The sequence below is a fragment of the Corapipo altera genome, unplaced genomic scaffold (genome assembly GCF_003945725.1).
Source record: "Corapipo altera isolate COAL_440 unplaced genomic scaffold, ASM394572v1 113, whole genome shotgun sequence".
In the NCBI taxonomy this organism is placed as follows: domain Eukaryota; kingdom Metazoa; phylum Chordata; class Aves; order Passeriformes; family Pipridae; genus Corapipo; species Corapipo altera.
Window position 1 is genome coordinate 2,118,679 of NW_020884895.1, and position 16,739 is coordinate 2,135,417.

Sequence of the window (16,739 nt, forward strand, 5' to 3'; positions counted from 1 at the left end):
CAACCTTCAGTCCAGCAGGTCTCCTGCTTTGTACCTCTGGGGAGCTCTAGGAATGGTCTGAAGTGACCATACCACCCCCAAACACAAGCCTGCAGCTTCCCCTGTCCCTGTGCCTGGCACGGGGAGGCACAGCTCAGGGTCCCTGCTCCTCTACTCCAAGCAGGTCGACTAACACAAACCTGCACAGTCCACACGATCCCAGCCAGGCACCAACAGCACACTGAGGCCAAGGGAATCACAGCCTGGCCGAGCAAAGAGTGCCAACCCACCCCAGCTTCCCTACAAAGAGCAGGGCTGCCCTGGCAACAAGGGAAGCAACTCCTGCAAATTTACAGGCTCACACTTCTGGAATTCAGCATGGATGCCTGACCCTCAATGTTTGACACCCATTGCTAGAACAGGCACAGGGAAGCATCCTAATGTGCTAAGGAATCTGCATATCTACATCATGCAAACAGACTTCTAGTGCAGAAAACAGGGAATTCAGGAAAACAGCCTCCTGACCATGTAGAGCACCAGCCAGACACACCTGCCATGCTCTGGTGCCTCCTGCTCTATGCAGAAAGGTGCCACATGGTCCTAGACTGTGACGAACATGAGCCAACAGCTGGGCACACGCAGCACAGTGGGGGCCAGGTGTTACAGGGAGGCAGAGCCATTGCACTCAGGCACTGACATGGTCTCAGGGATGAGAGGGAGCCAAATCTGACCTTAGGCTCCCGCAGAAGCTAGCACTGAAATTCTGCCACCACTGGCTTCCCAACATTAACTGCAGACACACTCCAAAAGCCTCATTAGCTGCACAAAACATCTCTGCTGCCAATGTTATCACCAGGTAGGATAGTCTTCAGGAGGCTTGTGAACAGCCCCTACAGCCCCTAAACCCAAGGACATCACTCTAGACCCCGTATGCCTGCTTCAGGCCAGCATGAGCCCCACTAGATTAAAGCCCTGCTCTGTGAACACAGCAGGGCTGACCGGGAAGCTCTGAGCACCAGCATCTCCATGAGAAGCAATGTGCTGGTGCCAAACACCCCACACAAGAGATCAGCAACAGCTCAGCAAGCTGTTCCCTTGCTAAAGCAAACAGGGAGCATATGAAGGGTATTTAATGTGGCCAGCAGACCAGAAGGATAACCTAGTAGTACTGTAAACAATAGAAACATTAAGCTAGACCTGGCTGCATGTGATCCCAGTGCCCAGGGCCTCCAGCATGAACAAACTGCCTGTGCCCTGTCTGGTCTCACTACTCTTCCCTTCAGGACTTCTTTTCCATTTGGAAGGATTCCACTCCAAGTCAAGTCTGAGCAGAGTGGGAGGGGTTGGCAGTGGTTCATATTAGAGTTATGGCACACCAGTTCTGCCAACTCAAGCAAGATAATGCTCCCCAAGGCACCTGGGATGGAGACCTGGTCCCACACTGAAAAGGACTGCTCTCATCCAGCTCAGGCTCAGACTTCAGCACCTACAGAGCCACAAAGCTGTGCCATCACCCTGCCAAGCCCTACCCCAGGCAAGACAGGTCTTCACTGCAGCAAATACTTTTGATACATCCAAAATACTGCACAGCAAAATGCTCTGGGGGATGGAGCCCACGACACTGATCCTCTGCCTCCTCTCTGCTCAATCCTGCCACAGCTATGCTTGCTGATGTCTGGATGATACTGGAACTAACTCACAGTTCCAAAACCAGGCAGATTTCTGGGAAGTGTGCATGTGCACACACACATAGACCTTGCGCACACACACACACACACACAAGCGTGCTGCAGGGAGCACTGCAGGGTACCTGAGAACAAGGAAGCCATTGACACTGAGAGGCCGTTCTTGGACATTTGAATCAGGTTAGATCCATCGTTACCATCTGTATAACATGGTGATGACAAAACAGTTGACTTCAGTGCTTCGGCCAGGCCAAAGAGAAAGGGCACAATACAAGAGCAGCACTCGCACGAGGAGGGCCCAGAACTGAATTTGCACACCCTCCGGGGGCTTCAAAACCTCACCCAAAACCTCACCCTCATGGACTGTAAGAAGGGGCTTGCTGTTTATAGTCAAGGGACAAGAAGTTTAAAGCTGGAGACTGGACTGCTCCATCTTCTTTTTAAAGATGGAAGTACTGCTGAGAAGTAAGTCATCCACCTCAGAGGATGAAACATGGCTCTGAAGGAAAAGGATACCCAGGGACACAGACATGTGTCCTGTTGGTGATAAGCTCAGCCACCCAAGCTGTCAGGAGCAGAGACTACAGGTCAGGATGTTACCAGCACCCACCACCCAAGAGGTAAGTGGTCAGAGCTATGGCTCCTTTTGCCCGGGGAGAAGAAGAGTAGGATGGCAGCTCTCCCACTTCTCTCTAGCTGTGACAGCCACTACGTGGACCAGGCAATGAAATGGAAACCACCTACCAGCCAGAGGCAAGAAATGCTACAGGGTTACAGGGGGTTTCGAAGGAAAGTCATGCCACCACATGAGGGAAACTGGTTGCTCTGCTTATACTCAGCTCAGCCATCTGTTTGGGAAAAGCCATCTCGAAGGCCAGAGGGACATGCTCTTCTTCAGTGGGATTGACCTCAATACAATCACACCAAGGAGAAATCTGTCTCTATGCAAGAAGCCAACACAGCCATTCCCTCCTACCTCGGATCTCGTACTCCTCCACATCCTCTGCAGAGCCAGAGTCAGAGAGCCGCATGGAGCCGTGGGAGCTGAACTGGGACCCGCTGTCTGTTGCCACAAGACCTGGGAGAAATGCATCACAGGCAGGTCATCAAAGGAAGCAGTCTGGAGGGTCACTGACTGCTGTGGTAGAAGGGGATAGCAAGGTACAGCCAGGGAAGGGAGGGATGGAGCTCAAGCATGGAAAACACTATGGGTTCAAAATGAAATTACAATCCATAACTCAGTGCCTGCAGCACAAAAGTGTTATCAATGTGCAGTATGGGTCCCATGTGGCCTTCAATAACAGCAGTTTCACAAATCTCTGCACCACCTTGGTAGCAATATGACTATTTCCCAGGAATGGGCAGGAAGACAGGATGCTTAGGATAGGTAACAGACAGAAAACCCGCATCCCACCAGCTGATAAGCCCCAAACACATCACCCACTGTCTGAGCCCATTTCCTGGCAGGCAGGGAACCGACTCGTGCGGATCTGCTGGCGCCGAATGCGAATCTTTTGTTTAAGCTCCTGGATCTCCTTGTCACTGTCTTCCTCCTCCTCCTCCTCCAGCTGCCGGCTCATCATGTTGCATTTCATCAGCTCAATGGCAGCGATCAGGGACTCTGAGATGCTGAAGTGGGCATTCTCCTGCAAGGCAAGAGTAAAAGCATTCAAGGCTATACCGTGGACAAACTAGGAAGACTTCATAAAATCTTCCCCACCTATGACAGGAAAGAGCTTATTACTCATGGATGGTGGTTGAAAGACCTTAATCCCTGTCAATCCCACAAAATATGACTTCTATGAGGACCTAGAAAATAAAGGCTTCTTGGGCACCAGAATACTCACAAAACACAAGAGGCATCCTACAAAGAAGATGTGAACACATCCACTCTGGGGGTCAGCACATGGGCCCTGAGGAGCCCTAACATCTTGCAAAGATGTGTATATATGCTGGACAGGCAGATCCTGGCTTCCAGACACCACCAAGGAGCTCAACTTTGAAGTTCTGTGCACAGTTCTACAGCAGAAAATACCATGGCATTATCCTCCCCACAGAGTGAAGTATACCTGAACCTGCAGAAAGATACATTCTCTAATGCACATAGGCTGCTGCTGCTTCCCTCACCTTCTCCAGGTCTGCACAGCTGCCAAAGTCCTGCTCAGAGAGGTAGCTGATGAGGGACTGTCCTTCCGAGGGTCTCCTAAACATCCCTTCCCCCGAGCTCAGATACTGTCCAGAGTCTAGAAAAGCAAGAAACAAAGGCATGAGGGAAGGACCTGCTGCTATCTCCATGCTACCAAGCCCAGCTAGCATCTCACAAGCAGGTGCCAGCAGCTGAGGCCACCACAGCTGATGGAGGAGTCTGACTAGGAGCGAGTGTCCCCACTAAGGCTGGCTGTACTCACCATACTCCATGTAGAGGGAGCTGGGTGTGCTCAGTTCACTGCTCTGGGTGGAAGCAGAGACCGGCCCTCTCCCTCCAGCTGGATCGCCATGGGACTCTGGAAGGGAAGATGACACCAAGCACACCTCAGTATCCCAGAGGCATCCAGCCATTGCACAGGGTGAAATGAAACAGGCTTGGCATCACAGATGGAGGCACAAATGGATAGAAACAAGGAGAGACATCTTCCTGCTCCATGCCACAGCTGAGGGCAAGCCCAGGAGAGGGCAAAACTAGAAGGGCATTTCAGGCATTAGAGAAGGGGAAAGGAGAGAAGCTCATGAGAGCCATGGAGCAGTTGAGTCCTGAGCCTTCCTCTCTTTAGCCCCGACTAGAGCTGGGGGACACAACACGCTCCAGCAAGTGCCTCTTGCCAGCCCTTTCTTCCTGCTGGAACATCTTTGAGGGAAGAGTTAACCCCCAGAACAGAGAGTCAGGAGAGGAGATGAGGGGAAACCTCATCTAGTAGTTGACAGATCTGTGGGTCTCCCAGCCCTGCAAAACAGCCTGGACACCAGTGTAAGGGGGCACCTGAAGGACAAGCCAGGGTTTCCTGCACACAACCCCTGGATGCAGTGCTCAAGGTGACTTACACGGGCTGTGGGCAGGGCTCTGGCCCACGCACACACGGTGGTGCAACTCCCTGCCAGACTGAGCTGGCAGAGACTGCCAGGAGCTGGCCTGAACGGAGACCAAGAACAGATGGTGCCCTATGGAGAGCCGTGGCCCCAGGGAGCACCTGGACAGAGCAGCTGGGTGACAGAGGACTGCTGAAGGAGACTAAAAACACCCTGACTGAAATGGGATAGGAACAAACAGCTCTGAATATGGGGCAGGTCCCAGCTGACATCTTAAGCACAACAGAAGGGCAACCCTGTCCTCTCAACCTCCTATTCATTTTCATTCTCAGATTTGTGCCGTAATTCTGAGGTAGACAGAGGCTCCTGATCCCACCAACACCAGCCTCTCCCTGCCAAGACCCTGAAGCAGCAGTCACCAAGATGGGGCCTGGAATCAACCCAAACCACAGGCTGGGAGACAAAGGAGACCTGTCAGGGTGGGAGGCTCTCACAGCTTTTCGCTGCAGCCTGGAGGGTGTTCTGCAGCCCACTCAACACAGAAACCACCTCATGGGATGGATGCCTGGGGGATGCCACATACAACAGAGCCTACTGCTGAATGGTAAAGCGAGGCATCATCTGCTAGACTAGGACATAGGGTTGGACACATCTGAGTGCCCACAACCCCCAGGGAGGACCCTTCCTAGCCACAGAACACTTGGCACCCAGATGTGAACTTGACAAACCCAGTGCCACTGCTCAACAGATGCAAAATGAAACAGCCCGTTTTTTTTGAGCTGCTGACTCTTTCTGCATGGGGGTCACAGGGATGTCAGCACCCAGCACCTCTGCTTAGGGGAAAACCTGCCCTGAGTCCAGAAGAGCATCTGGGAGTCCCAGCTGTGGGTGTATACACAGCTGGAACTCAGCCAACATCAAACATCCCTGTGCCACAGATCCACTAAATCAAAGGGAAAATAAGATGTTCAAGCCCCTGCCTGTTTAGCTGCCAGCCCTTATTTCATAGGTGAGAGATGAAACCTCTCCTGGCTCCCAAGGCAGTGGGTGGAGGGAAGGGCAGGGGATGCAGCTCAGGGACTCGGTGGCCAGCACTCCCTAATGCCATGCAGGGGAACTGCAGGCACACTTCTGAGTCTGGTCCACTGCTCCCAAAACCCAAGCTGGGATCTTCAGTCAAGTCACATGCATAAACCTGACCACACTTCAAAGCATCAGCTGAGACACAGCAAAGAAAGAATATTTTTGGTTTTCTAAATGGACACTAATGGTTTGATGGCAATCCTGAACTTGATGCAATGATCACTAATGAAGGGCTGTTATACTGGCTCCCAAACCTGCCACTGGATCTTCTATTATAATGGTGATATCCCTGAGGCCTCCTGGGTAGACAGAGGAGGAGAAGGGCAGCATTAAGAGAGAGAAAACAGAGACAGACTGGTTACTACTCAGCAAGGCTCTCCACTTATCCCATGAAGGTAGCACTGGTGGAACAGAATCCCTCAACTGTTTGTTCCCTCACATCCCACTCCCCATGCATTCACCCATTCAGGAGCACAGGAGGACCCAGCAGGTTACCAGTGGTATGACATCCTACCAGTAGGATGAGCCCAGGCCCCACCCCAGTGCCTTGCCACGGCCCCATGCCCCAGCCCAGCAAGGCCAGTGGGGAAGCAGGACAGCTAATGCCACAGCACCACTGCCATTTTCTAAGATTTTTTTGGTAAAAGCTGCCCATACCAGTAACAGTCTGGTCCAGGGCATTCTGGGAAGGAATATGTCAGCCCATCATTCCAGTGTGGAGCAGGTAAGCTAAGGGAAAAGACCAAATTTCCCAACCATTTGCCCACTGCTCCTCTCCCCAGTCTGAGCTATGGAGTCAAAGAAGTAGCCAGCATCAGCCTCCCGGTACCAGGGACTCCCACACCCAAAAGCCATCCCAGAAAAGCTGTCCCATTACCGTGCAACTTCCCCGAAGTCACGTTGGTGTCGGAGTGTGAGCGCACGTGGCTCTTCTTGAGGATGCCCTGTGGAGCTGATGACTGTCCCTCCGAGAAGCTGGACCGTCGCAACAGGCTCAGGCCCCTGCTTCCACCTCCGCTTGCCCCCTGCTCCCCCAGGGATGATACTGAGTCCAGCTTCTGGGAGCTACTGGAGGAGAAGAGTTTGGAGCTACTGCTCTTGGAGCTGCTGGTGCTGGCGCTGCTGCATGCCCGGCCCCGGCGTCCCAAGTTCCCGATGGCCAGGTATTCTGGCCCATCATTAACATCACTCTGTGGATCATCCTGACTTCCTGTCCAAGTATCCTCGCTCTGGCTGGTGGTGCTGGAACTCATCTCACTGGCTGGAGAGAAGGGGTCTTTGGGTGAGGGGGTCTGGGTGACAGAGCCAGGCTGCTCCAGAGTGGACCTGCCCTCGCTGAAGGAGGAGGACCGAGTGGACAGGCAGCGCTCCTGGGGCTGGCTGGAGTTGGAGCTGACAAAGGAGCTCGCTGGTCTCCTGTCTTGACAGAGGTAGGAGCATGATGTCACACACTCTGGCACAAGCAGACCAGCACACCCACCCACCACAGGCAAAGGCCAGGGATCTCCCTCCCATCACAGGCAGAGATCTCCTCACACACATCCACCACAATGAAGAGCTGATAACAAGGTAAAGTCTCTTCTGTGTCTACCCTGAGCTCCCCAGCCCACCCTTAATACCAGAGAGGCCAGAGGAGGCTGGATGGTGGAGGCTGGAGGAGGACCCAAAGCAGCGCTGCTGGGTGCAGCCAGCAGTGGGGACGTACGGGGACCCAGGGAGGGCTGTCAGGCTCTGACTCTTGGTCACTGGAGACAGATTGTCACTCCTCCTGGTAAGCTGAAGAGAAGTGGAATCATTAATAAATCAGCATCTATGAAGCTACATGTCAAAGGAGCAGCAACACAAAGGGATCGACCTGCGAGTGCCTGGTCACCAGCCAGCAAAGAATGCAGCAGCCTTGGGCACAGGAGGATGGGGAGGGAAAAACACAGCAGCACAGAAGGGAAGCGGGTCTTAGTTAGCAGCTACAGGACAGGCTCCTGTTGGGAAATTACCACGCTCTCAGTGAAATGATCCAGGCAGCCCAGTGCTCCAGGCAGATGGCTCTCGTGTCCTTCAGCGTTGTGGTCACACATCTCCCTTGTCTCAGCAGAAGGGTCTGACGCGCACAGGGATGGCAGTGACGTTCCAGCCAGCTGAAAGAACACAGCCCCCATTTAACAGAACCTCACTAATTGCTCTCCTCTGGGGAGCTCTGTGCAAAGAAAGTAGCTGCTGTTCCCCTCCTCTGGAGAGGGGCAGCTGGCGCAGGGCTGTACAGGGGGTCTCTGGTATAACCAGCAGGAGTGGACACCCAGGTGTCCTGGGGCATTCCCCGTCCCCTCAGAGGGTGACTGTCCCTCATGACCAGGCAGCTCTGCATGCTGGCCCTGAAGCCTGGGACTGTTGGAGAGGGCTTTAGAGGTACCTCTTACAAGGAACTGGTCCTCAGGTCCTCTACTCAAACCCTGGAAGCCAGCCTCAACCAGTACAGACTCCACTACAGGCCCCACACAGCCATCCCGCCCACCGTGACCCCTGCCAGGTCACACAGGCAGCACAAGCACCAGTTCCCTGCTCTCCTCCCATCTTGGAGTAACTTTTGCTACTTCCAAGTCCAGCCCCTTGTCCGAGGGCTCTTTGTGCCCTGAATGCGACCTTTCAGGAGCAGCCACAGCCAGTCAGCATCTGCGGAGAGCCAGATGTAAAATGGCAACCTCAACTCACCATGGAGGTGTCGATCTGAGCCAGAAGCCTGGGGTTGTTCTGCTCAACAGCTTCCAGGCACTGCAGCATGGCCGTGACGTGGGCGTCACTGAGCAGGAAGGCAGTGTCTGGGGAGAGAAGAATGCTGTTCGGGGGAGTCCCTCTCACCCACGTGCTTTGACACACCGGTTGCTCACATGCAAACCAACTTTTCTGCTGTTCGCTCTCACCCCCCCACAGCTTGGAACCACCACCAACTAGATATTTTCCTAATAAGAAGGAAAAGGCCCGCTGCTCTTTACCTGCATAGAACTTCCTGATGTACTGCCGGTTCCCCAGGAGCGGCCTCAGCTGTGCCGACAGGCAGTGGCACTGCAGGCTGTGCTGCAGCCACAGCTGTGCGATGGCCTGGTCTCCTGGGCCCTCTGGGTCACGCTGGTCACTCTCCTGCAGGCTGATGAACTGGAAAGGGACATCAGGCACAGGTTAAGGCATGCAGAGGCAAGCAGGTGAGCAGGGCTTGTTCCACCACATGGCTTTGGTCCTCTCGATAACAGCAGCTTTGTCACTGTCAGCGAGAAGGAGGACATGTCCCAGCAGCTCCCCAGCCACCAGGGAGCCAAAAGCACCAGGCAGGAACAACATTTCAAAGGTCAGCTAGTGACCAAAGTCCTCCAACAGCCACCAGCACAAATTTCTCCTGCACACTCTCCCACCCATGTGTTTTGCCTCTGACCTGGAGGAACCCCTGGAGGAACTCCTAAATTCAACCTGACCCCAGTGGTGACAGTCACTTGCTGACACATTAATTCCAGAAGATTATGACAATGCCTGAGCTGCTGCAGCTTGAAGAGCTGGACTGGAGTCACACCGCACATCCCCCCAGGAGCAGGCTGGACACAGGGACTACCAGTGGTCAGTCCTTTGTGCTCACCCAGGTGGGGATCATGGATGTCAGCACGGGGCAGCCAAACACCAAGAGCAGTGCCAGTGGTTGCCAGAAGCCAGGAATGGGAAAATAAATGCATGGTGAAGCCACAACCCAGAAACGGGACAGCCCAGACCGTTAGAGGTTTGCACAGACGCATGAATCACCCCTGCTTACACACAAGCACTGCTTGTGCCAGTTCCCTTGGTGATGCCCGCTGCACCCGGCCCAGCCGAGCTGGAGACTGGCCTGGGGGAAATAAGCAGACGATTGTCTCAGCTCAAGCCACGCTGAGTTCCCAGGACATGGTTTGTACCCAAACACACGGCTGCTTCAGCCTCCACAAGCCCTGGAGCCACTTTACCCACAACAGCCAAGGCACCACTACCCCACTGGTGAGGCTCACAGCTCAGCTGCCCCCTCCCCTCCCTCTGGGCACATCAGGCCACCCCATCAGAACCCACCTTCTCCAGGTGATGAGCAGAGCTGGGACTCAGCCAGCGAATGTCCTTCACAAACTGCCAGTAATCCTTCTGTCTGCAGCACACCTGCCCGGGACAGGGACAGTTAGGTACCACATCCCAAGTCCCAGTTAAATGACAACATTCCCCGTTAGCCCCTTGCTGCCATGAGAGGATGTGCTGCCTGCCTCAGTTTTATTCAAACAATGAAGTTTTTTTCTTCTTAGTTATTCTTCCCGTTAGAGAGGAACTGCAGCAGAGTTGCTGTTTTCCTCACCACCCTATCGGGTGTAAACACAGACCCAAAAAAATCTCTCTTCAACAAAAAGCTGATTATTTTACTTCCATCTCTATTTCCTCTTTCACAAGTGACAGAGGAATGGCTTCTGCTTTGTGGTTTATTTGGTTTGGCAGCAGGGGGGGAGTAGCTTGGTTTTTTTAAGACTACAAAACTAATCCAGCAATTTTAGTTTTCTGGACTGAATAGGGCTTTCTGGACAAATAAATTCAATCAAAAGTTTAAAAACATCTAACCCCAGTTCTCTTAACATCTACATAGGGATTTTTTCACCTTTTCCTTTTATTCCTAGTTGTAAGCAAAAAAGTTGCCAAGAAAATAATGAGTGAAAGGAAATGTTTTGCTGGAGCAACTATGAGAAAACTGCTGTTAGGAAGCCTCCCTTTGCACCTCTGAAAGCTTGACTGGTGTCACGCATGCCCAAGCAGGGCAGACACTCCTGAGTGGAAGAGCTGTAAATGTAAAAGCACTAAGGAAGGTAACACACCATCCTGCTTTCCATGATTGGCGTGAACTGTTACCAATATCAGACATGTATAAATCATTCACTTCCTGAAGCCCATTACTAGCAAATCTATCAGAAGGGAGTGCTGCACTCCTCACATAGAAAAGGCAGCTTCTCTCTCTGATGATCTCCCAAAGGTCCCTGGTCCACACCACTGGGGACTAACAGGAACAGAGCTGCACCGTAACAAGTGCTGGCTGCAAACTTAATGAAGCCAGCGAGCAAAGCTCCCTGGTGGGACAACCTGCCAGCCTGGCTCTTCCTGGAGGTTTATTAGCTTGGGTGCAGCACTGCATAGATTCAGTTTTCCTGACCCTGAACCCAGCTGGCCCATGCAAGCTGCCTGGAGCTCCTCTGAACAGCTCTCTTCTCCCTGTGTGGCAGAGCCACCGATGGGAAGCCTGTCCCTGGGCATCCCCTGCAGCCTTTCTTCAGCTTTCCCCTGTAAATTAATTGTGCTGCTAATTGCAAGCTGAAAAGGAGATCTTCCGGCCTCTGCACACAACTGGGAAAGAGAAATTCTTCCAGGCAGCCATGAAAGGGGTAAAGGCTGGGTGAGCAACTGCAGGCACAACAAGAGCCTGGAAAGAGTGATCCCATTCACACAGGGCGCGGGTTTGGCTGCCAGCTCCTGTTACTAACACAGCTAACCAGAAACAGTAAAGACATGAGGTTTCTCTTGCCAGACCTCACTGGGGACTTATCCAAGCACAGATGATACGGGGCTGACTCACTGCAAATGCAATTTAATTGTTTGGCTGCAGCAGAAGGAAAGGAGAGAGGAGTGGCCTCAGTACAGGGGGCACAAGTACTTAGAAAAACCATATTGAAGGTAGATGAGATAGAAACAACATGCACACAGGTCTCTCTGACAACCACGGCACTTGCCAGGCAAGCTCAGTTGTTGCTTGGATCATTTCCCACACTGCTACAAGCACTGGACCCACTCTATGCTATGAGCACAGAAGTGAGCTGCAGCAGACAGGACTGCCCCACGTGCTTGTGACAGGCACCAAAGCTGCTACAGACAGACAGACAGACAGCCATGCTGGCAGAACAGAGTCCTACCTTGTCGTGGATGAGCCCATGGTAGAGGATGCTGTGCATGTCTCTGCAGAGCCGTTCCAAGCCCCCATACTTGGACCAGACATTTGGGTTGCTGATGGACACCAAACCTTCCACTGTGGTCTTCAAGTTGCCGAGCAGCTTCCAATGCTCCTTCCTGCAGAGGAACACAGCAAGATACATCAGAGATACAGCAAGAGGAGCTTCACAACAGGAACATGGTCTTGCACTCTTTCCAAGGAGACTCTGGTCAGGCTGAAACCTTCAGTGGTCCAGAAGCCAGCAAAGGTGAACTAAAGAACTTTATTACTCCCTGTGGTCAACATGGTTTGTGGACAACAGGCCTTATCATAATGATTCTTCTGAGGACTGGTAGCCACCAGCAATGTGGTCTCAGGAGACAGACAGAACAAAGACTGAGCAAAGACTGAACCAAGACATTGGCTCCTGCAATATACCACTTGCTTAGTATGGCCAACAAAGCTAGAGGACACCTTCCCCGCCAGCCTCTCACTTGCTTCACTCACATGCTCTCTCTATCAGGGACTGCTGAGCAGCAGCCCCTCAGGAGTACAGCAGCTCTGAGGGAGGGCATGATGTCCACCAGATCTAGCAGACACTGGCCCCCCTACACCTGTGTTTAGAGAGTGGCTGAGAAAAACATACTACATCGAGCACTCCAGCCCTTCAGGATGCACAGGTGCTCCGTCCCCAGGGAGGTAACACTGCATCTGCATCTCCACCTCTGGAGCTGCTCTCTGGGCCCTGAGCTGCTGTAGGCACAAGCGGACTTCTTGCAAAAGCATTCACCATGTTCTGGACAGAGATTAGCAAACTGCTGGTGTACTCTGGAGCGTGCACAGCATTTCATCAATATCATCCCCCTCAGCTACCCAGCATACAGCAAGAAAGCACCATTATCTACCACAAAGCAGGAGCTATGGTGCAGAGAGGTAATGCCATTTGCATATGCAAAAGCAGCTTTGGGGAAGAAAGCTTTGTATGACTGAGGTCTCCACTCAAACTGCTTGACACTGTTGCCAGAGGAACAGCAGCTGTCAAAAACACATATTCATACAGGAGCCACTCTCTAAAGAAGAAACAGCAGTGTTGCAAGGTATAGTTAGGAGTGTAAATATCAAAATAGTATGCTTCTGCAGTGTTTGTAACAAAGGCACCCAAGCTGACACCTTAGAATGAAAATCCAGCCTTTTAACTGGCAAGAAATAACCCAGTGTTTCAGCTGTTAATCCCTTCCACAGCAAAACCAAAGTGGATTTCCAAAACAAAAGGGGAAAAAAAAGGGAAAAAAATTAAAATAAATAACATTATTTAAAACTGCTCTCATTTTCATCCCTTGGGGATAAAAGTGTGGGCCACATACTTCTGGTATTTAAAATAAAGCTTTTCTCACCAGTAACCTCTTTTCGAGACTAGTTCGCTACTGCCAAACTGATCAGTTGAACAAGCAGATCACCAAATATTGGCTCTACTTCAAGATCTCCATCCACTCCCCTTCCTCTTCAGGGAAACCTCACCACTTTCAGCACCCATCTAAGCTTAAACCACACAGAAGCCAATCCATCCCACCAGCAAAGCCTGTCGCCCTACCAGCACCGGAGCTCTAAACCATAGCATATGATGTACCTTTTTGTTCATGATGTACTTAGACTTAGAGGTACAGTGAGGGCTTTATCTCAGGAGAGGCTGAAGAAAAATGCACAGATACAAATCAAAGGCAGTTTCCTGAAGGAGATAGGATTCAGGGAGACAAAAGAAAAGATCCAGCCCTTCTGAATTTATGGGCTTTTCCCATCCCTGCCCTGAGGGCTGCAGATGCTCTTTGTCTACGGATGCCCAGAGAGGCACTGCCAGTTCCTGGTCAAAGAGCATCTGCAGCTAGGGAGATCAAAACCAGCTCCTCCCTAAGATATTTCAACACTCAAGAGCTAGGAAATGCAAGCGAAAGCTCAGCCACACTGTTGATATTCCAAATCAGTGAGTCAGGGGAACTCCCTCTCATGTTGTTTCATGCTATATAAAGCAGGAAATGCACACAAGGATGTGAGGGCAGCATATGCAGAGATGTGCCTTTCCAAATGAACAGTCTCATTAGAAGAGTTGTGCATCTCTCAAGATGTAGCAAACCAGGAGCCAACAGACTGGAGTCAGGGCTCCCTCCCAGCAAAGGGTAACTAAGGCTAAGCAATCCTCAAACAAAATAACTTCCAAGTGTTAAAACACTAAACACAGAAGCACATAGGGAATGAGTGGCACAATGAAAGCACCTTTGCAGAGGTGATGTAGAAGTTACCAAAAGTGAATTAAATCCTTGTAGGACAGTAAGTACCCTATGGGACTTGTTGACCCAAAGCAGTTCAGAAGCTGGACACACAAGACCCTTCTGATACCCAAACCCTAGCTGTTTCTGGGCTGGAACATGCTGGAAAGCACAAGTGACACAAGGCTGAAGAAATGAAGACCCATATAGTTGGGTGCAGGTGGCAGGGAAATTGAGAGCATGGCTAACCTCATTTCATTTTTGACCAGACTCATTGGCTAACCCTGCAGGGTTTGCTCCCCTCCCACTGACAGAGCCTGGGCTTTGTCTGCCAGAAGGAATGGAGAAAGCTCAAATCCCAGCTGCCCTCCAGTTCCCCATTTCAGCAGGTGTTCAGAGCACTACTATGAAATCTGCTTGTTTTTTCCTGAAGAAGGAGAGTTCTCCTTTGCTAGTGCTATAGAAAGCCTGACATGGGGTAAGGCCAAGTCATATCATATCATGCACCCTTATTTACAGTAAGGGCAGAGTGAGAAACACACCCCAGAGGGTCACAGTGCACCAGCAGAGCCTTCTCTGCAAGAACCACACATGCTTCTGCTCTCCTGTTTCAGAGAGCCTGGTTCCCCCTGCCAGAAGGACCAAGGGTGCTTGCAGGTGCCATGGGTGGTGGAGCACTGGTGAGACCTCAACCACATCCCTCTCCTCCCTTAAAGACAACCTCTGATCCAGCCTCCAATTTTAACCACCTGCTTCATAAACTTGGCTCTGGGCCTCCTTTCTTTACCACCACAAACTCCATCTTCAGGTACAGCAACATCAACCTGCTGTCAGGAACTGTCCCAAATATAACTTAACCTTTCACACTGGAGTGATAAAATACAGAATCCGGCCTTGGAACAAGAAATGGCTTAATGCCACTGCTGCTGACATCGACAGGGAATGCTGCTTGCTTTCCTCAAGGCTTTCTCAGCCCCTCTGCGCCAGCAAGGGTAGGAACTTCTCTTGATCCAAGTCAGCAAAGGTGACTCACAGCAGAGGCAGGGAGCCATGGTGCTGACTCAGGTGGACTTCTTCATTTAAAATAAAACCAAGCCCTAATTACTTTCCAAAACAGAATCACACAGGTAGCATTCAAAAATAGAAAATAGAAATGAAGCTCATCCTTCTTGCAAACAACATCTGCTGTGTGTTTCCTGCGCTCTGCAGGAGGCACCAAGCAATGGCTGCTTGAATCCTGACCTCTACCTGGAGGACTCCCTCGATCCTTCTTAGCATACTGAAGAGGTTGAGCTGAGGATGCCAAGGTCATGGAGGGACTTCTGACAAATCTCCAAGGACATTCCTGTGCTGGCTGTCAGTTCCTCCAGCAGAAACCCAAGACTCCACGTAACCCGCCGCTGCACAGAGTCTGCTCCCGCCTCGTCGTCCCCGGATCTCCCAGACAACCAGCAGCCCCTTCCCTGGGCTCCCCCGCCTGCTCCTCCAGCAGGCTCAGCACTGCTGGGAAAAGGGATTAAAAGAAAGCCAGGCTTCATGCAATTCATCTGCAGTCACAGGGAGTGGCTGACGAGGCAGGGGAAGCCAGATGAGCTCTGCCAGCCCAGCAGGTCAGCCCCACAGTGCCAGGCAGGGACAGCCAAGCAGGCTGGCTGGAAAAGGGGCACGCAGGGTGGCTTGCCCTGTACTAAAAGCTTGCATGGATACAGAATGAGGGGCACAACCAAGACAGGTCTCCCAGCAAACACAGGCCATGCTGATGCACTCTTGCTCTGCACTGGCAAAGGATGAGGGAAGAAAAGAGGAATTAAAGGTGTTTTTTAACCTTTTCAAGGCAGATAACTTTACCTGCTCATCCTGGCTAAGCCTCTCACAAGCAGATGACCACAACCTGTAGACCCAGGACACTGTTCATCAGGCTTTGATCTGCACAGGACCCGTCTGTGACAAGCACGCAGGCAGCCAGAGGCAGAGACAGGCAGAGTAGATCCCCATGGCAGCCACCTCCCTGGGACCAGCTGCTCATCCAGCACAAGTTCCCTTTAGGGACCCTCTCCTCTGGCCCTGCTGTCCCTGGGGGCCTTGCTGGTGCCAGAGCTGAAGGCAGCAGCTCTCTGCCAAACTGCCCAGCTGACCATCCCTGCTCTCCCTGGGACTGCTGTATCCTCTTCACCACCTGCCCACCACCCTGAGAGCCCTGCTGTGTGCCTGGCAGGACAGCACTAACCTTCCTGCAGTGCCCCCATGGACACGGGTGTTACAGCCCCTGCTCCCTGATGCAGTTCAGACCTGCTGCTTGGGAGGAAAAACCCAGCACAAGATCCTCATTTTCCTCTCCCATGCTGGCAGGAGGATGGACTTCAGCGGAATAACTTTTGCTTCTGCGTTTCCTGTGATCCATGGGAAGATGGATCCAGTGACCTCTATTCTATTGCTATCAGTCACAGCCACAATCCAGTGTGAAATGACACCTCACCGGGAACAAAGACGACGCTAAACCCACCCACCGCACAAAGGACAAGGCAGTGCAAGGCCAATGTGGGATCCTCCCCAGGGCATCAGTGCCATCCAGAACAAGCAGGCCCCCACAAGTGCCAGCACCATGGAGTTGATACCCTCCTTGTCCCTGGGGGGAGTGCTGGGGGTGGTAACACCTCAACCCTATTAGTCATGACATGGTAGAGTCTGGTGGTGCAGGCCTTGTGCTTGCAAAGGCATGAATATGCACAAAGATAAGTCTGGAAA

General features: G+C 52.1%; 1 protein-coding gene across 6 annotated transcripts in view; it reads right to left on the reverse strand.

Annotated features, from left to right (window-relative positions):
• Positions 1–16,739, reverse strand: part of RUBCN (rubicon autophagy regulator) — a 31,565-nt gene that overhangs the window by 8,029 nt on the left and 6,797 nt on the right. For 2 of the 6 annotated variants that reach the window (XM_027647610.1, XM_027647613.1), the window contains exons 2-14: positions 11,717–11,870; positions 9,849–9,932; positions 8,759–8,918; positions 8,478–8,584; positions 7,766–7,906; positions 7,391–7,547; positions 6,649–7,191; positions 6,026–6,070; positions 4,073–4,168; positions 3,792–3,907; positions 3,109–3,310; positions 2,641–2,742; positions 1,790–1,864 (exon numbers count right to left, since the gene is read on the reverse strand). In XM_027647610.1, the coding sequence (XP_027503411.1) occupies positions 1,790–1,864; positions 2,641–2,742; positions 3,109–3,310; positions 3,792–3,907; positions 4,073–4,168; positions 6,026–6,070; positions 6,649–7,191; positions 7,391–7,547; positions 7,766–7,906; positions 8,478–8,584; positions 8,759–8,918; positions 9,849–9,932; positions 11,717–11,870 (1,982 nt within the window). Of the gene's footprint in view, positions 1–1,789; positions 1,865–2,640; positions 2,743–3,108; positions 3,311–3,791; positions 3,908–4,072; positions 4,169–6,025; positions 6,071–6,648; positions 7,192–7,390; positions 7,548–7,765; positions 7,907–8,477; positions 8,585–8,758; positions 8,919–9,848; positions 9,933–11,716; positions 11,871–15,242; positions 15,358–16,739 lie in introns of those variants that run through there. The other 4 variants (XM_027647612.1, XM_027647614.1, XM_027647616.1 and 1 more) reach the window with 3 other exon arrangements.